This window comes from Bombus fervidus, chromosome 8 (genome assembly GCF_041682495.2).
Source record: "Bombus fervidus isolate BK054 chromosome 8, iyBomFerv1, whole genome shotgun sequence".
Classification (NCBI taxonomy): domain Eukaryota; kingdom Metazoa; phylum Arthropoda; class Insecta; order Hymenoptera; family Apidae; genus Bombus; species Bombus fervidus.
Window position 1 is genome coordinate 3254469 of NC_091524.1, and position 20384 is coordinate 3274852.

The 20384-nt window shown below is 48.7% G+C and overlaps 1 protein-coding gene across 4 annotated transcripts in view; it reads left to right on the top strand.

Moving 5' to 3' along the window:
- LOC139989737 (uncharacterized) overlaps positions 1 to 20384 on the top strand; it is a 264324-nt gene that overhangs the window by 95554 nt on the left and 148386 nt on the right. For all 4 annotated transcript variants that reach the window (XR_011800397.1, XM_072008278.1, XM_072008280.1 and 1 more), the window contains exons 4-5: positions 144 to 956; positions 1115 to 2217. Coding sequence is in view for 3 of the 4 variants with exons in the window: in XM_072008278.1 (XP_071864379.1) it covers positions 144 to 956; positions 1115 to 2217 (1916 nt within the window). In the remaining variant the exon portion in view is untranslated. The remainder of the gene's footprint in view (positions 1 to 143; positions 957 to 1114; positions 2218 to 20384) is intronic.

Consider the following 20384-nt stretch of genomic DNA (forward strand, 5'->3'; position numbering starts at 1 on the left):
TCGTTTTCTCCTCTCGACTCCAAGCGTAGCCCTTCTGGATCTTCCTCCCGTTTTCGGTCTTTCGCGTCGCGATTCCACTTTCATCGAACTCTACGTTCATTTAGAGTCAGAGTAACGTTCATTTCTCGGCTCTTTCGTTTCAGATAAACATGGAAGCTGTCACGTCGACCGATTACGATTCGTCCAATCTCAGCAGAAATTTTAATCAGGTGGGCTTCAACACTTACAACTACTCGCAGTTCGAGGAGAAATATAAGCCGCGGCAAGTGTTCAAGTACGGCGACGAGTATCTGGAGTACGGTCGCAACTCGGTCAGACTGGGGCTGAACGAGAGGTTCGCGAGATTATCGTCGAGGCATCAAGACGGTGTCGGGAAAATCGATCAGAGGTACTTGCGGAGTCACTCGCAGCCCGAGAGACAGCATCATTCGACCCACGAGACACGATCCAAGTCGCAAGACTCGCGAGAATTAACTTTCTATCAGATCGATCCGCCCGTCAGAGCGGAGAACGTTCAACATCATTCGAAGGCTCATCGTTCCGCGGTGGAGAAGGGCCAGGGCAAAAAAGAACTGACCTTCTACGAGATCGATGGGCCCGCGACGCAAGAAAAGGCGAAAGACGGCAAGTTCGAAAGCTGCAAGGACAGAAGCGACAAACGGGACAAGTCGCACACCATCCAGGAAAAAGCGGTTCCTCCGAAGCACGCGAAGCAGGGCCATCAGGAACAGAAGACGAACGCGCCGCCGAACTATCAGCTGAATAGATCGCAGTCTGACCTAACGGAATGTCAACTGCCAAATTATTATAGGCATCAGAACAATCCTTACATCGATCCACCCAAGTACAGACAATTCGACAGGCCGCCCAAGTATCAGGAGACGCCACCGAGGTCCGAACCGCCTCCGAAGTACTCGGAAGTGGCTAGACGCCAGGACGATTACAAACGCGTGCAGGTGAGTCCGACTCTCGTATGTTTAATTGCGTTTCTCTTATGTTGCCAAGAATCATCTTCCTGTTCCCTGGATTCCTACATTTCCAGTTTCCTGCGGGAATTAAGTTTTCACGAATTCAGAACAATTAGCGGTAACGCGTAATGTTGTCAATTGGACAGGAGGACAGGAGCAAACGACAAGGTGGAGGAGTAGGAGGAGGAGGAGGAGGAGGAATAGGAGGAATAGGAGGAGGGAGTGTAGGTACCGGTACCGGTGGTGGCGTTGGCGGTGGCGGCAGTGGCGGTGGTGGTAACTCCAGCAGGGGAACCGGCGGCACTCATGGCGCCGAGACGCCCTCTAATCTGGCCAGTATCACGCCAACCGCGCGAGAAGCAACACGCGGTCCTTCATCGCGGTCGCGACTGCCGTACAAGTCGTGCGACACGCGTTGCCCGAACAACAATAACAATAATAACTCGAGCAAGGAGGAGACGTACGAGGATGGTACCGAAGACTGCGAAGTGATATCGTCGTCGAGGTGTCACGCGGACTCGTCCAAATCGTTCCACCATCATCAAAATCGGTCTTGCGGAATCGGTGTGGGAAGCGGTGGTGGTTGTGGTACCGTTTCTGGTAATGTTTGCCACGGTGGTTCCGGTGTGCCGTGCGATTCGTCGACGTGCGACCGATACAAGGGTGCCGTGGATTCTTTGCTGAAGGCTAGTGAGGCGGTGCAAGGACGTTTGTGCGATAGATCGATGTTGAAGATCGAGAAACCGTCGACGAAGGCAATTCTTCACGGTATCGAGGGCATCGGAAAGTGCGGGGATAGAATGAAATCGGCCCAAGAACTCGGTTACGGGAAGCACGAGACTGGCAAGTCTAAGAGTCACGATGTCGGTCACGGGTTCAAGGTCGAGAACATTAAGTACTACGGCGAGTTAAAGGGTTACGATTTTAAATCGTACGGGACTATCGATAAGCCGACGGTTGTTTCTGCCCACGAGAAATCGCATTTGCACGGGCCGGAGAAGAACGGTCACGAGAAGTGTCACTCGAAAACGTCCTCCTCGTCCGCGATGCAGAGTTACGGCCTGTCCAAGGTCGCCGGTGAACGTCCAGCGGAGAAGAGCGTGTACGCCGATCACTATTATCACCGATCGTCGCACTCGAAGCCGCAAAGCGCGTATCAAGTGTACCAGGAGACCAAGTACTCGTACAACGTGAGCGGGGTACCAGGAACGCCGGCGCAGGCCAGCGCAGCCGCAGCTTTCTTCGCAAGGTCAGTTACTCAATCAACTATACTACTCGCGATCACGCGCGTCCACCTGTTTCCGCTAAAGATTTACGACTCTGCCGTTCATTCTTCTCTGGTCATTGTTCCTTCTGGCTATTTGTAATTGTCCACCGTCTGACTACCGTTTGTTTACGCGACGCCTCCTTCGGCTGGACGTTCGTTCGGTTGGCAAACAGAACTTATCGTTCACCCTTGACGAAACGTATCGTCGTGTGACACGGAATATTTCTGTAAGCTATTCGTTCATTCGCCCCTCTTGTATTCCGAAATCGTAGCTTTCTGACCTAACGCGTATTGTTTTTCACTTGTTTCCTTTTTTGTCACTAACTAGAGTCTAGCAGTTCTTTTTATTTTCGCGAGCGCCTTTCTTAATACGTTGGCACGGAAACAGACCATCGAGTTCTGAAAACAAAGCGAACTGGAACCAATTAAACATCCAAGGGCTCGATTGTGTTCTGTTCTCGTGTGCGTGTTCTCGCGAACAATCGCGGATTCACAGAGTACCGGATCTCAAAGGTAGCGGTTGCGAGTTGCGAAGAGGGTTGCTGCAGATTTTCTCGAGACGTCTGGACCTTTGATCTCTGGGGCACGCGTCTTCGACAAACGATCTTGGAACGAAAAGCGTGCAGCTGGGGGCTCGCGTGAGAGCGTTTGGTCGAGCATAAATCGCATGTGGTTTACGCGGCGGAATAAACCTCTTCTCGGGGATATGCGTGTTTTCCCTCTAACCCCAGCCGCGACCTACCTGTTTGTAATGAACCTTACCTCTGGTTGGATGCTGCGAAGTCGAATGGCATTCTCCGTGTATTTTGTATCCGTGTTCGCGGGTATCGAGAGCGCGCACGCAGTGCAAACTGATCGCGTCGACACGTTGCACGATCGCAGTTGTCCGCGAGCGCTATGTCGAGTTATTAGCTGAAGGTAATTACCAGCGGCGCGGTTAATAACGATCTATCGCGAAATCGAGGCTTTCTCAATCGCTGCCATTAATACACGATCCCGGGAAAAGGCGCGCGGGACTTTGTGGAAAGAAAAATTACGCTCTGGAATGTCCCGCGGCGTGCGTCGCGCGTTAACGAAAGGTAAGGCCTCGCGATTTCGAAGAATATTCTAGATCCGGGAGCAGAAGTAATCGCGAACGACCAGCGTCTGTCGCGATAAAAGTTTTCTGGAATGCGCTTTTCTCGAGCTAGTGCTGGCGATCGGTGACGATAAACGCCGTCGCGATTCTCGCTCGATCGGACTTTAAACGGCCGAACAGGCAATCGTATATCGTTAATGGATCGTGGCATCGGCAACACAGTGGTCCTCGAACGTGATCGTGACCCGGTTGCAAGAACGATTCCGATGGACTCGTCTCACGAGAGAGTGGCGCCTCGCGTCCTTCCTCTTTCTTTCATTGTTGGCTATCCTTCGTCGTTCGTACCGGGATTCGTTGGAATCGGTGTTTACCGTCTCGTAGGAAGTGGTCGAGTGCGACGAGAATTGAAATTAATCGCGCTTCGGCCAGCCATACGACGTATCTGCTGTTTCTTTGTACGACTACTGGTTTGAACGGTGAACGTGCGAGAGTCATTCTGTCTACCGTTCTCGAACCAGCCAGTACCGGAGACAATCGCCAGCGAAACGACTTTGCGAATTTATTTTGAGTCCCGAACGCGAAACTCGTCTCGTTTCGAACGAGATTCGCCTTCCTTTTCCCTCGATATTCCCTCGTTCTCGTCCATGATCGGTCGCCATGTATACCGGTAGTCTGTGGCAAAGTATTTGGTCGTTGCGAATACAGCCACCTCTCGAAGTCGCCGGAATACGAGTATCGTCCCGTTACTTTCGAACTTCATGAATATTCGGCGCGGCTTCGTCGTCTCGCGTTCGGGGATCGAAAGGAACGAGTATAGTCACTTGTATTACGGGAGGCAACGAGCTTTTTTTTCTTCCAGGCTTCTTCTTCTTCCTCGTGTTATCTCCACGCGTCAATTTCCCGATGGGTTTGCCCGGGGACTGAAGTGAACTTGGAATTTCACAAGTTCACCGGAGCGGTTCTAGAAGAGATTCTAGCGAAGCTGACGCGACAGATAAAATTGACCAAGGGTGGGTGCAGGTCGCGTTCCCTTGTCCATGGGGGGTAAAGCACGGAGTGAGGGAAGGTGTGAAACAGAGAGGACGCGAGTCGAAGAAGGCGGTGGGCCAAGTCCGCCCGTATTGTTAACCGTCGTGATTTTATTGGCCCTTTATATTGCCTTCACGCTTCTCCCCTCCGTTTCTCGACTCGATGTTCGACTCTTCCTCCGGCCGCCGGGGGCTTCTCTTTATTTCCCTGTCCTTTATTTCAGCAACGTTTCGCCTCTCGAAACGTGCTCCGGTTGCCTCGGAACGATTTTTACGAGACGATCGCTTGCCGCCTCTCTGGAAATTGCAATGTCGAGCTTCGAGGAATAACCTCCTTCGCGACACTGTGTCGCATGTTTTCGTCGAAATATCGGCAGAGAAAGAGCGTAGAGGGGGAGCAAGAATGTGAATTAACTTGAAAGGAAACGATCGGACGAAGTTGATATTGAAATGCATCGATGTGTACTCACGGTTTAACTTCGCTGCGCTCGATGAGCGCATAATATAGCAGAGACCGGTGACTGTTCGATGAGAAGGGACGCGTTGAAAGAGAATCGACGAAACGAAGGGAAACATCCGGAGTTCTCTTGGTTGAATGACACACGTTCTCTTCTATACATACGTACTCGTATTTATGCCTGCGACGACGTTTGTCTGTGTTTCGTAGAACGGAGTCTAGTCTCGTGCGCGCGTCACCAGATCTTATCGTCGATAGGAGAGTGGTCCTTAATTGGACAGGTGACATTTCCTCTTCAGTTTTCTCGCGTAATTCTCTCGACTCTCTGTTCTTCGCCGAAAGGACTGTTTCTTCTCACGGAGATTGCTCCCGTCGTTGTTCGACTATTTTGGAGGCAACGTATCGACGCGGTTGATACTCGATTGCGATTTATTCCAATTAAAAAAAATTTTTCTTTTTTGTGAACAGAGAGAATAATCTCACGAAAATCAAGAGATCAATTTTCTTGCGCTTTGAGAAGCGGTATCTCGAGTTAACAAGTGTCGGTGAACTCGAAAAGAGGTGGATGGAAGATGTAGAAATGACCTCGAAGGCTGGGGCGCCGGTCCACACCGGCCGAATATATCCGGTAGGTCACCGTGGGTTTGAACTCTTCGTTCAACAGGTAGCGCTCTCGTAGTCCGGGTTTGCCAGCGACCCGTCCCTCTCCATTATATTCATATCATGTAAATGCGCCCTACCGCTCCGGCTGCCTCCTATTTTCCACCCTTGCACCAGACCAGACGCGAGCCTGTACCAAACAGACAGAGAGGAAACGAGTACGTTCACGAGACGAGAACGGTGTATAGAGAGAAACGGAGAGAAAAAGAGAGACGAATGCCGTGGAAGAAGAGAATCGGTCGGGATGACGAGGAGGTCGAGAAAAGAGATGGAAAGAGATGAGAGGTACATCGAGATGGGAGAAGGTAGAACTCTACTTTGCATTTATTCTAATGGGATAATACTCGGTGTCTTGGCACCCGGTCGTGGCACCTCGTTTAGTATAATAATTCCTGCAGAATACATCCGCTCCGCGATACCTCTGATTATCTTCGTCGAAGGGGGTTCATATTTTTCTTTTTTCTTCACGAGTCGAGCGTGTTCTTGTATAGGTGAATGCAGGCACGCTAGGCGCCCAGTGTCGTCGCGTGGGCGACACGTACGTAGGCCTGTCCATCTTTTCTTTTATAACGCCAGCCAGTGTTAACGCATCGACTATTAAGTTAAGCGACGTCCGTATGTCACTGTAATACCTACATGGGTCGGGCGGCTATAAAGAATCACCGAAATCACGCTAAAAGGTTCCCAGAAATTAATCTTCTATTTAAAACGACCGTTTCATCTCGTGTCCACGCTTCGTTAACGATCGCGGGACATTGGATGGAATTCTTGGCTCGAAATCGCGGCTCGAGCCACTCGGCCAACGAGATGTTCGTCTTCTGGTAGACACGCGTTGATAAGCTAGCCCCGTGTTGTCGGTGTACAATTTGTTCCCGCGTTCACGTTTCCGCTTAATTTTCGGGTCCCGTTGGTTGCTGATCGGTGAAACGAAGGGGCCGGTTTCGCCCGGTCCCGATTGAGACCTCGATTTCGCCAATTAGAAGAGAAATGCGCATATTACGTCGATTAACCGTCGGAATCTTAACGAGTTTCACGAGCGATTATTAAAAGCCGATAGCTGTGGATGAGCGCGTGTACATCGAGCTGCAAAACGGAGCCAATCGACAGGGTATGGAGAAGAGAAAGAGATTCAGAAAGAAACCAGGTAGAGGGGCGAAGTTTGTAATTATCTTGCCGGACGTAGTTGCAGCTACGCGAGCCAATGCGAGCGAGCAATTATGTCACGCTTCGGTATCGATATTACTTTTCAATTTGATCCTGATGGAAGCACACTGCTCGTCTCTTCGCCGTTCGCCACAACAACGTTCCCGTTTCGTTAGTTCTCGCTCGTTCTTCTTCTCCGCTTTCATCCTCAGTTTTTTACTCGGTTCTCGCGACGCTCCCGTTCATCATTCTCTCCGCTGTTCGTGACGCCAATTAACGGACGGCGACGTGCAACGCGAACACCTATGATTAGCTGGTTAAGTCGGCGCGATGCGGATATTGAAATCGCACGTTGGTGTAATTACGAAAAAGGAACGACCAGATCGGGTACTTGGTGAACTTGGCCTAAATTACCGCCACGCTAAGTGGCTTCTACTCCGTTTATTATTTATGGAATAATAACGGCAATACGGTCCATCGTATCTGCTCCTGGAACCAGCCACCGTTTACGTTGCTTCTCCCTCGTAATTCTAACACGGTGCAACGAACGCGTTACCGTCTGTCGTTTAATATTCCCGTATTACAATGATCTCTTTACGACGCTAATGATCTTTCACAAAATCTGTCTTTCAGCCGTGATACTTTCATCGTGTAGCAGAAAGTTGCAGAACGTGCTCGTTGTTATTCCTACGCTCTCATTTTGTATTCATTTAGTTCGATAAGCGGTGATCGCACGATAAACTCGAGTAAAATTGAAGTCTATTACTGCGACACCTGTCGTGCGTAATTTCTACGTTGAAAAAACTGTCTCGATAGTCGGCCATGTAAAACTGTAACGGCTGATAGGTAATAATTAACGAAGCACATCACGCGGCTATCTCAATTTTCGAACGGAATCAGAAATTACGATTAAAACGCAAGTTAAACGACTGGCGTATGGAGAAGCGATGCATCGTACGTGACCGAGCGTTCTCGTACCTGTCGCGATAGCAGGGTTGGCGCGAGAGTCATTAGTTATCCAGCATTATAGCCCAGAAACGATTCGAATCAATTTGGAGGTTCGTAACCCCCGGTATACGTGGGTTTCGTGACTGCTCCATATATCACTGGACGTTGGCCAAACGATGCAGTCCGGGAACCAGGCCGAAAGAGAGATTGAAATTTTCTTTGAACGTCCAGATTTCCGAAAGGTTCGAGGGGAAAAACGATCCTGACGAGGGCGCAATTTCGCCGGGTCTATTCAACGTGAAGGGTTCTTCGGTTTTTCCGCCCGAAGGGTTCTTCGGTTGGACCAAGTTAAATTGTTTTTTTAAATAAAGGTCTTGAAGGTTTACGGCGTTGATTGTTCGGCCTTCGTACGTCGGTCGTATCGAGGCAAATTGCACGGCAGACGGGTGAAAAGAAGCGGACGTCACCGCGATCGTGCGTCTCGATCGGGACAATGACGCGGTGAATTGTGCCGGGGAATTTGCATACATGTAAATTGAACGTACACGAGGCTCGCATCGACGCGCGCTGTAATTATCAATTATTTTCAGCCGTTGTATTCGCGATGTTAATTTAACCTGGCGACCTCTCACGGGCCTCCATGTAAATGACTTTCCAGTTTTTCGCGACTCGTTTATTCGATCGATTAACTCGTTTCTTGTTAAAAGAGAAATTTTCTATCGTTGAACGAGAAAGGAAAAAGGAATGGCGCCACCGTGAATAGTCGCGGAGCGAGTCTCGTATCCCGTATTTTCTAGTCCTCTCGTCGCGAATCCGACGTTACTATACAAATATTTTACGATTACGAAGCTTACCAAAGCTTACCAAAGCGATCATGCCGGAGGAACGGACAGAATTTAAACGACCATTTAGTCGCTCGAATCACGTGCGCCAAGAATTTTTCGCGGGACTTGCGCCTCGCGATTTTCTCATGGCCATTCCCTCTGTTTGATTATGACAAAGGCGACTCTGCTTGGCCAGAGAAGAGTTTGAAAATGTATTTTCCGGAACCGGCACCGAGACAATGGTGCCGCCACACTGATATTTAATTACGAGTATGTTCCGGCTAGCGAAAAAGAGATGAAGCGCTGGCTTTGTTTATGAATATGCGCCAAGCACAGGGGACTTTATGAAAATACGTCCTACAATGCAACTAATAACGTGAAACGCAATATGCTTTGTAGATCGCGGCGAAACTAACAAGAAAATGGCAAACGGAGAACGTGGATTGAATCGAAGTCCCTGGAAAGCTACGCTAAATTTTCAGGCAAATTTTGGTTTTCTTTGCTGGCCAGTAAAAATTTCTCACGCTGTGTAGCACACCAGCTACGTGTACGCGTATGTAATATTCGTTTCGAAACATGAAAATATCTTCGTCAAGACCTTTCGTCCGATCGTTTTCTAGATTCAATTATAGATCCTCGACTACGCCTAAGAAAAAGGTTGGTCGCGTTGATAAATCAGTGCGGCGAGAACATTCGTGCCGTGATATAGTCGTAGCTTGTTTCACCTTCTCCCTTCCGGGGCAAAGTGTCACGATTTCGTAGATAATAACGCCAACTAGACCAGTTTCGTCATATTTCAGCCGCACTCGTTGCTTTGTACATTGTAAATACACGCGCTACAAACTGCTTCACTCACGGGGACAATTCTCAAACGAGTCCCTTCGAGAGCAGCAGAGATTTTTCTTACGAATCAGCGGAACTCGATCGATTTATTCGCTTTTTCTCGCGTTTAATACGGTATCGCGAACGATTCGAAAAAACGAAGGATCGCGTACGTAACGGATGACGATGAGACGACGCGTATACGCGAGGAATTGACGCGCCGGGAATCGCCACGACGATGTAACGAACAGCTCAATTAGACGCGCCGTAAAATGCAAATGTATGCGCGTGCCGACTTCTTGAACGTGCTAGGCAAGCTTTTCTTGCGCGAAACGTGCACGCGTGTTTCGCGTGATGATGCGATCGAGACCGACGCTGACCGCCCTCGAATTTGTTATTCGTTTCGCGGATACCACTCGCCAGTCTTTCTCTAAAGGGTTCTCATAAGCTCGGTGAAATTTTGAGATCTACACGCGTGGAAGACGACTCGCGATATTAGTATTTCGCTTCTGTCTCGAAGCTCCATGGAACGCGAAAAAAGGCGAACTTCAACGGGAATAATGTTCAAAGGATATTAAAATTTCACGGGTACTGGCTCCTTTGAAAATTCCCGCCGTATCGAATGCCCATCGTCGTACACACGTACGCGCACTTGGTGTATATATATATTGTATACACACACACACGCGCGCGCGCTCACACACACACACACACACACACACACACGCACGCACGCATACACATTCGAAACAGCTACTTACTAGACACAGTAACACACGCGTTTGTGATTCAGCGCGTAGGTAGAAAAGTCGTTCGTCCGTAACCAAACGGATGTAATAACTTTAATTGTTAATTAACGCTGGCTTTGTGTCGGACACCGAGGAAGCCCTGCCCCCTCTGCTCGAATATTGCTTTACCGTGCTTTGTTCTTTGCCCGTGGAACTCTTTGCGATTCAAATGTCATTTCCTAAGTCTCGCGTCGCAGAGGTAATTAATACCCTTGAATTTAATAACACCAAGTCTGCGGGTACCTAGCTGGATGAAGATTTATGTTTTTAATTAGCGCCGGTCTGCTCTCTGTCGTTTAATTATGATCCCTTGCACGCGGACCTTTGAATTTCCCGCGTTTGAACTACGCTATTTGTGCCGGCGAAATCCACTTTTCTTTCAGCGAGCGCGCGTCTCTTGTTCAGGCCTGATTAGGTTCATTCGCGATTGCAGCTGTCGATGCGTTTGTCTCTTATAATTGACTCGTTTAACAGGAATTTTTATCGCACGAATCTTGTCTCTTGAATCAGGACAGAAAAATGTCTATCAATTGTAAATGCTTGTCGAGTCGTTTAAAGAGTTATCCGGCAGGGTTTATCATCACGCTGTGATCTTAATCGGAATTCCGTCTGTCATGAAATTAGACGATAAAAATCTGAAAGCCGAGCTAATTATCGAAAATTAAGAGCGAGCCGAGTGAAATAGGAGATAATCAAGGATGATTGAAATTCCATTGGAACGATGGATCGTACTCGGTGTCAAGGTGAAAGCCGGCGAGTAGGATTTGTCAATCCAGCCGGTTGCATAGGAGGGTGGATCTCATAGAATTCGTGCAGCGTAACTTTTTACGTAACACGATGGTCTATTCATCATCCTGGCCACTCGATCAACGCCACGCGGATGTTGCTCTAAAAAGAATCTACCGAAGAGGAAGAAGAAGAAGAAGAAGAAGAAGAAGAAGAAAAAGAAGGCGGATGATGAAGTCGTCCGGCTAAAACACTTTTACAGTGTGTAGCGTCTGTTCGATTCTTTAAACTCCAAGCAAAAGTATCCTCTCCCGTTCGCCTTTCGTTAAACGTTTCGATACCAATTGAAAAGTCAAAAAAAAAAAAAAAAAAAAGACGAGAAAAAATACGTTTTATCGGCGGAACGATAATGTTTCACGCGAAGTCTCGTTAACGGTTAAAACGAGAAGGGGAAAGGCGTCTTTTTCCCGAGGTTTGTCCGTCAATCTTCGTCGCTGGGTGCGGCATTAGTACGCCAGTCAGGTAGGATCGGTTACGCGGAGATCTCTCCCGCCATGGTGTCACAAGATCGGACGAAGATAGAGAGAAAGCGATTGCCCGATGACCAGATGTATTAAGATCGAATTTGGGGACGGATTGGCGTCCTGATGGATCGTTTGCCGATTACGTGGTCTAATCCGACTACTATGACTACGGTAAACTAGGGTCACCGGGACATAATTTGTCATTCCGGTCTTGTTCGCGATCCCTCGTCTCCGCCAGATCGAATCGATGCCACCTCCAGAAATATTCTTGTTTTCCTTTCTGATCGCGGAGAAAAATGGTCTCGTAAATTTCCTCGTGGTTTACATCGTTTTCCCCCTTCTAAGCGAGACTGGTAACGAGTCCTCGATCATCGTTAAACATTTTAAGGGACGCATAAAGCTCGAAGAAATGTGATAAAAGCCACGAATGTAGCACGATATATTGAACAAGTAGCAGAGTTTCTTGCGGTAGACGAAGGCTAAAACCGATACGGTTTACGAGGAGACGCGATGTGTCACGTTTGCAGGAAAATTTAGGGAAGATCGCGGCTCGTAACGTTAAGAATCGTACACGAGCATGGTCCATTAAGCGCGCGAATATTTCGTACGTGTGTCGGTCTCGCGACAACCTTCTTTCGGGCTGCGTATCTCGCGCATCGAGATGTCGCTTCACGATACGACCAGCAATATACGCGAACAACTTCGAACGATGCTTCTCCGACTGAATACGGAATACGACACTGAAACGTGTGTCGAGTGTCGACTCCGATCTCAATTCGGCTATGCCGGGTCACCTGGCACCATTTAAGGGCCTCGTTCCCTTCTATCGTTCGGAGTGCAGCTTTTTTTGAAATTTTCTCCGTAATTTTATACGAGCAGAACGAGCTTATCGGTGGGCTATCTCGAACCAGATGCGATCGTCTGCGATCGTCGTGCACAGCTTTCCTTTAGGAAGTCTCCGTAGAATGGTAGCTCCAGGCAACCCTTGGTGCAGTTATAGTTGGATAACGTCTAATAGATGCGCCTTCGTATCTTTAGATGGAATTTTAAAGCCAGAGCGTATAAGATTAGATCGATGCATTGAGGTTTACGGGGTTCTTCCTCGTGGATAGAGGCTGGAAGCTAAGCCGCGGTGATCTACGAAACGGAGAAGAAGACGTACTCTTACTGTGTTTGTTCGTTACTGATACACTGCTAGAGAAACGAGAATGATTAATGGCCGTTAGGTACGGTGAAGGCAGTGTCGCGTGTAAGAAGATCAAGACATTGTTACAAAGTACATTATCTCCAAGACTTCGTTCTGCAACAGTTTTTTCTCAACTTAATTTCCCAATAACTTGGAAGGTAAAATCTGCCGTAACTATCGGTGACTACTAGACTACTACTATTATTACTATTGCTGCTAATATTACTTGACAACTACTTGGTAGCTGTTGGATTAATGTGTTGAAATCGTTCGAAGAAACTAAGCGCCAGGCTTTCACGATGCAGGAAAATCGATAGAATTACGCAAGTGTTAAGTAGACCGCACGCGATAGCGGATCATTCTTTCACAGACTGGCGATCGAAGTGGACGCGTGTCCCATGGAGATAGCGCGGCGAACGTTTCCCGATCGGCATCGAGAATCGAGTATCCTGATGGCCGAGTATCGGCCCTCGAGCGCCGGTAGAGCCGACGATCCTTCAATTAGAAATCTCACGTGGTAGCGGCAACATGAGGCGGCGCGGTGTACATGCCGTTGCTGTTACTGCCATTATCGTTGCCATTATGCACCGCTATTGCTGTTACTCTCGTCGTTATTTTGATAGTCACCCAAGAACGGCTGTCTCTTTTTTATCCTCGAGTGCCCGCATCCGTTTCGCACAGGCAACCAGAAAAGTTGCTTCGTGCTTCAAGAATCTTCGTCTGGAGATTGAAATCGAGGTGTTCTCGCTTCGAGAAACGTGTTTGCTTGGAGATTGAAATTTTCTCGAGAGAAAAGGTAGCGGAAGGAGGATCGGGTAAGACGATGATAGAGTTTAATCTTTGAAAGCTTCTCGAGTCGAAATCGTAAACGAACTAGAGACGCTACATGGTTAGAAAATCCATCTCGCGAAATATCGCGACGGTGGAACCGGCGGCGAGCAATCTTTTCACGAGCATCGAAATCTGATACGCGTCGCGGGGACGTTAAACGATGGAAAAGCTATCCGGCGGAGCACGAGAGTTGGCCCGCTTCGATGTCGATGAAGGAGAATAAATAACGCCCGAGGATTCGGAGCTACGCACATATTCAGCGGGAACGAGAAGGGCAAGGATAAATCCATTTTCTACCGCTACGGAATAAGATATAAGTGTTATGTCAGTCCCGACCCCTCGAACAGGCTTTCCGCCCAGTTCCGGCCGCATCTTTCGCTTCTTCGTCGAACCGTCCGCCCCCTGCCCCTCCTACGGCGAAATCCTTGAAACGCTTGCTCGAGATTTCGAGGGTCAGAATTGGGCGCGCGAAAGGTTAGGAATATTTAAGAGCGTCGTTACGAATCGCAGTAGTCTGCCCTTTCCCCTTTTCGAAACTTAGGGGAACTCGCGGCAAAGCTGTTCTCCGAATCGGACAAAATTTCGGATACGTTATTGTGCACGACAAGGGATGAAGAAAATTACAAGGACAGATTATTTTTTTTCTCCCCGAAAGAGTGGGAACTAAGAAAATCGCGTGTCTATCCGCGACGATGGTATGCATTGCAGAAATTATTATATTTGCAAATATGCAAGGAAACGAGAAGGAAAGGGTGCACGCAAACGCGCCACTGGTGAACGTAACTGCGGGCGGAAAATAACGAGGGCCCGTTCCCCACGAGTCTACGGGGAATATCCGCGCGTCAAGGATCGCGTCACGGTAGTCTGCCAACTGTTTACACTCGGAGGGTGAAGTAAGTGAATAAATTTAATGGGTGGCATCGTCGGCCGACTATGCCGGGGATCCAGCGAAATAATAGATTATTTTCGCCTGTAACTCGAGGCGAGCTCTTCTCCACCTTTCGGTTTAGCCATTGAAACCACCCCGATATCACTGGTACCGGTTCATCGAAATTCAACCGACCGACAACGAGCAATTAAATCGATTAGCTTTCTCGACACTTGGCGTGGTCAAGACTGGTTGCGGTTTGGGAAAGTGCAACGCGGTAAGCTGCCTGTTTACATCTAGGGGGTTGAAGCGTGTAAATAAAGTTAATGGTTCTAGCAGGTTGGTGGGTGGCGTCGGTAGGGAACGGGCAATTAATTACGAGGGAAAAAGAGAGGGGTCAGAGGCGAGGATTAAAGGCGAACACACGAGGAGAGGCAGGGTGATGGTGAATTCGTTGTAGGTTCTGGAGCCGTTGCGGTGGCACGACGTTATCACGGTATCGTGCAATATTGTAATTATATTGCCGCACGTCACGACAGCGCAGCGTAGCGTAGCGACGAAAAAATGCCGTGGCCACGATTCGTCCTGGTGAATGACGGCTATGCTCGGCCGATTACTCCGTTTTCCAGGTCGAGCGTGATTTACCTGCTTCCTCTCCTAGGCGGCGGCGGCGGCAGCGACCTTACAGTCGAACGAATCGCAATCGTTGGAAACGCCTTCCACTGTTGCGTGAAATAACGAAACTGACCCGACCGTGCACCCGTAATATCGTTTCTCGTTGCTCACGATATCCGGACCCGATGTTGCTTATCACCGGTCAACGGCGTCCGCTAATGGGAAAGGGTTGCTGGTGAAAAAGAAGGGACGTTCTCGTGCACGGAAGTCGATCGACGCGGACAGGAACGTGACACCGCTCTGACTTCCGTTCCCGTAGACATTGTCTCCTGATACAAAGAGCAGCAGTTTACCAGCTAGAACGCTTCGAAGATGAAAGCCTCTTTTCTAGGGATTCGCGGGAACGGAATCGCTATCGTAAATTCTGTGATCGACGCGGAAGTTTGGAACAACGGCTCTGCGGTGAATTTCTCTTCAGGTAGAATATTCCCAGTTCGATTAAACTCCAACTACTTACGTCTAGAATTGAAAATTATGTAGGCCCTTGTTCAACTAGTCTTCTATCTGACTCTGTCAGTTACCGTTAAACTTACCAATCAATCCTTCGAATCCGAGCCGCGATCTCGTTTTGGTCGTAATACCTAACCTCCATATACATATAAATTTTCGATAATATCACTCGCCGAAGCGTACGGTAGAAGACGCCTAGCACGCGCAATCGAGAACGCACAATTCTGCATCTAGTTACGTGCGTGGTAATTATCGTCGAAGGTAGTGGAAGGGGTAGATGCAGGCATCGCCTTATTTGCATTCTGGCGTCTCGAGGCACGTGGAATTCGCGATCTTACTATACAAACTGCACACACATTTCATATATTCTACGTTCCACACTGAATCGCTGCCGCCTGTACGAGATTTCGCTAGTTGTCGACGCTCAGGCCAACCTCGGCGACGTTAATTACACTGCCAGGTTGCTCCACCGGAGTTGCACGAGTTATCCTCACGTCGATACGGAATTACGAATCCCAGCTCCGTTTCTTCTGCCAGCTTGCCTCGTTTTTCGTCGTGACACTTTGCCAAGTAGCTCGTTCGTCATTATCGATTGCATTCGATCGAGTTGCTTCGTTTTGGTCGTACGCGGATTGTGACTCGACCAGTGCCATAATTTCTCTGCCGTTCAGGCGTGTTCCTTCGCGTACCGAAGATAGAACGTAATGGAAGTCGTGTTTTCGAGAACGTGACATCGCTGCCTTCCAATAATTACAAAACCTCGCAATCCCCGATGCAGACCAATCAGCTTGCTCTCAAAGTTGAGTAATAGCTGCATCGAGCACGGGATAGTCCTAACTTTCCTAACAACTTTTGTTGATGAAGTGTTAATTACTCGATGTCAGAGTATTGCGTGTCACGCAACTTGTGTCCCATCAGCATCCGTGCGTTTCATACTGTCGTCGTTGTTGTTTACAGATTCCTCCGGATACTTCGTATCGTCACTCGAAGCCATTTGGGTATTAGGATTGACAGAAAGGAACGACCTAAATAGCTGAATTCATACAGAGGGAACGAAAGCGCATCTAGAGCACCGCAGATCACTCGTGTCGTTACATTTCCCTCCCGATGAGTTTTTAAATTCCTCTTCAACTCGTGTCGTTCGTGTTTGCCAGCGCGTACGATGGCCATTTCGATATTAGAATCAGCCTGAAAGTAGCTACGAGCGGATAGCTCGGTTGACAGGATACGTATTTACTCGCTGAACAAAAGGTTGCATATTTTTAAACCGGTCAGCCATTCGTTTCGATCATATACATTTAACCCCGATTCTATAGTCGTGAAACCCTGAGGAAACGGGGGCGATCCATGAATTCACGACAACGTCACGCAGAACGATCCGAGGCGAGGATCGAGGAGCGCTTTCGGGGGCGAACGAAACACGTTTCACGCGTAGACCACGATCAGTCGTGGTTGTTTATCTGAGATGGAGATTCGACCAGTGCCTCGAGTTGACAATGTTATGGATCACCGGGGTGCGTGCGTCCGTGCGTGGCTGCGTGCGTGGCTGCGTGCGTGCACTACACGTGCGTGCTCGACTCGCCGTTTGCCCGGAACGTCCGTCAACTCCCTTCGTTCTTCGTCGAGCGAGATCCCTTTCCGTAGCACAGAGTGCCGCCACTAGGTCAAACGTAACGATCACGCTCAATATATCTCGCTACGTGAAACACGAACGGATCGCTGTGTGGTGAAACCGAAAATTAGTTCTTTGTCTCCATTCGGACACACCCGGCTCCTTCTGGTATCGATTCTTCCGCTCCGGAACGAATCAACCGCTGTAAACTTTATGGTTGTTCGTTCGTTCTTCGGTGTCCCCTCGTTGTTCCAGGAAATCGTTTTCTGAAATGGTCTGCGAGTGGCTGTCGAAGCTCTATCGATAGCTTCAACGTGACATAAACGAGTAATACTCGGTATGGATTTATTACAAGATCGTTCTCTTACATCGAAAAAAAGAAAAAAAAAAAAAATCGATAAAGATTTCTTTCATTTAACATCGTTCTACCTCTGTTACTTTTAAAGCACGTTATCAACGTCCGCGATTATTAATAACACGGTGGTAACTCGATCTTGCATTTTCGTGTTGCAACTTCCTGTTGCAGCATTATCGATGCCCGTAGCGTGCTCGCCTGTATTTGTCATCGGCATCGACCAAACGCGAACACTGCTGGTGGTAGCGAAGGGTTAAAGTGTCGATTAATGACAGCGAGTGTTGTCCTCGCAGCTTCCTGGTTCGCGACGGGAGCGGAACTCTGGTCGACGCCGTTTCCACCGCAGTGTGTCACCGTCTCACGGTACACGCATGCATGCACTTGAACGAGCAGGCGCCGCTCCATTTACAAACGCGCGGTCATTCAGCATTGTTAGATTGCTCGCTAACACGACATTAATACATCGGGCAAGAGTTATGAGGCCGCGACATGGCAGAGGTAAGGGAAGGAAGGTCGGGACTTTGAAAAATCGTCTCATGCGCTAAAAGCATCAGAGATTAAAATTAAATCCGGTCGCCGCCGCCCTCTCGATACACCACCCTCTTCCACTCATTCCCTTTCTTCGTCGCTCACCCTCTCTTCCTCTCGTTCTTTCCTTTGCTTTGGGGCGCTGCGTGCTCGAAACTCGCTACGTACACCGCCGCGTTTCTCCCCCATGGCTGCGAGGGGTCGAGGCGATTTTTTGTTGATAATTAAACGACGATAAATTACGCCTGCTAATCTCGTTCCATCGAATTCCAAAGCGAGAATTTTTCACCAAATATTTCGAAGTAATCGCTCGCTTACCAGGCTCGTTCTCCCGGGGTTGTTCCTTCGCGTGTTGGTAAATTCTCGCGGAAGAAGAGAGCGAGCAAAAATAGCGAGAGAAATTACACACCCCGAAATACCAATCAGAACCAAGATCTCAGCTAGCTTTCTAGCGATTAAAAATTGGTTAGTAATGTAGATTTTTTAGCAAAAATCCTGGATGAGAATTCAAGATGCATTCCTTTCGTTGAGGCATACTTTAAAAGTTGATCGTCATAGACGTTCAAAGCTCTCTCTTTCTTTCGTTGTGCGAGTTAGACCGTGGTATCGTAATATCCCTCTAAACAGATCGAAAGCTTTCACGATCTCTGCTCCAGTGACACCGTTTGCACGGCGATTCGACCCAGAGTCAAAGGCTGAAAAGAAACGGTCCAGTTTTGCGGCTCTTTGAAAAATGAGACGGTCGCGCGCGTTTTATTTATTTGCATGGAGCCTGCGTTGCCGCATGGACTCAGCACTTTCCAATCTTTTTGCGCATGGCCGTTCGAAGGTTTTTGACGGACCGGCCAGAGAGTCGTTCGGAATTTAATTACGGTACCGCGACTGGCTTTTCGGGTGAGTGACCGGGCCGAATTTACCAGCGTAGCGGTGTGGTTAAGCCGAAATTGCCATCGTACGCGGCTGCACGAGCCGGGCGCATGAGCCGATAATTGAAATGCATTTTTCTGCCGACTGGAAAGCGCCGTGAAGCGGTGTATTTAACCCGCGACCTTTTTCCCCTCCATGGAGAACGAGTTTTTCATCCCAATTTGGCCGGCTAAAAGCGATCGAACCCCGAATTAGAGCGCCATTTCCGATCGACACCGTTATTCGCACTCGATAGCTCTCGTTTCCTTCTTTTTCTTTTCTACCAGGCATATGGTTATGAACGTCGGTGGATAGGTGAGGTAGTTTTCATCGGGACACCCGGTGTGTACATCGATTGCGCGACTGCAGTTTCCTACGGTTATCGTCCGCGCTGGACCCATACGGTTTTCTACGCCGGCGGCGAAGGTGGCGTTAGCGTTCCATTTCGCCAGGAGAAAGGATATTTCAATTAAAAATCCATTTTTTTTGTTCTCTTCATACGCTAATGGGGCGCCGGTTTCATTAAAAGCTCGTCTTTTTGCACGTTTCGAGTGCCGTGCGATTATTGTGTGCATTCTAGTCATTAAGTCGCGTGTTAAATCCCGCGTTTCGAAGGTTCGTGTTTTTAATTTTAATATTTGCACGGGCTTCTGAATTTTCACGGTTACGGAATTCATCTGGGAAAATTACGGGTTCGCGGTTATTTCCACGGAAAACAAGCGGGCAGCGAACGATAGGAAACAAGAGGCACTTGTCAGAGTTGAACTGATCCCAGATGACGTTTCTACAGGAATCCGATTAATCCAAAGCCCATGATAATTGTAACAGCCGCGCTGTCAGATATCCCGGTAAAGCGAAATCTGTTCGATGAGCCATTAAGAGGCGAGTCGAGCATCGATTCCACAGGAAGATACTGTTCTTCCTTCCAATTCCGACGTTTCCGTAATTGCCAGCTTCTGTCGGAGGATCTTAACCTATGGAGAGGAAGAGACTGCGGGAGGGCGAAGAGGTTGGAGGCACGGATGAAAGATCGAGAGATGAGCCGCGTGCGAGAGGCAAAAAGAAGGAGGAAGGGAATCGGAGACGAACTAATCCCCTAAGATAATCCTGCGCGAAAACAAATTAAAGATGATAATACTCGGATAATGGGTTTTTGAGCATCGGCCTGCTTCTGACTTCTCATCGAACAGGCAATTTCGGTTTTCGTGGCTACGATTTGGAAGGCTCGCGTCACCGACGGAACAAGGCAGGACAGAAAAATGTAGGAAACGAACGCAGAGGGAAATGTAGTGGGAAACGAAATCACCGAGGGACGATAAAGAGCGACGGCCACACCCTGCCGCCGGAGACAAATATTATTGGGACGAGATTAATCGTTCGAGGTGAATCCACGCGGTGGAAGATTCTTCGTGCACGAGACATCGCATCGGCTCGTATTTGCTCTCCCCTATTCCTGTTAGTACGAATTTCGAGGATATTGGTCGGAGGATAGAGGTTTCCAGTGTTCGAGGGTAGGTACGACGCACCGAACACCTATCGTGCGTGTGCCCCCTTTGCAATTTCGTGCGATAGCCGCCGGTGTCTGAGAGCAGTAACTCCATCCCTTCTCGAGTTGGCGCGAATCGGAGACAATCGAAGCAGCATCGACCAGGGTATTACCCACGGTAATATATGCGAAACACGGCTTAAACTCGCTTATATACGCGGGAGAATAGGCGAGGAACGAGAATGCACGGGCCA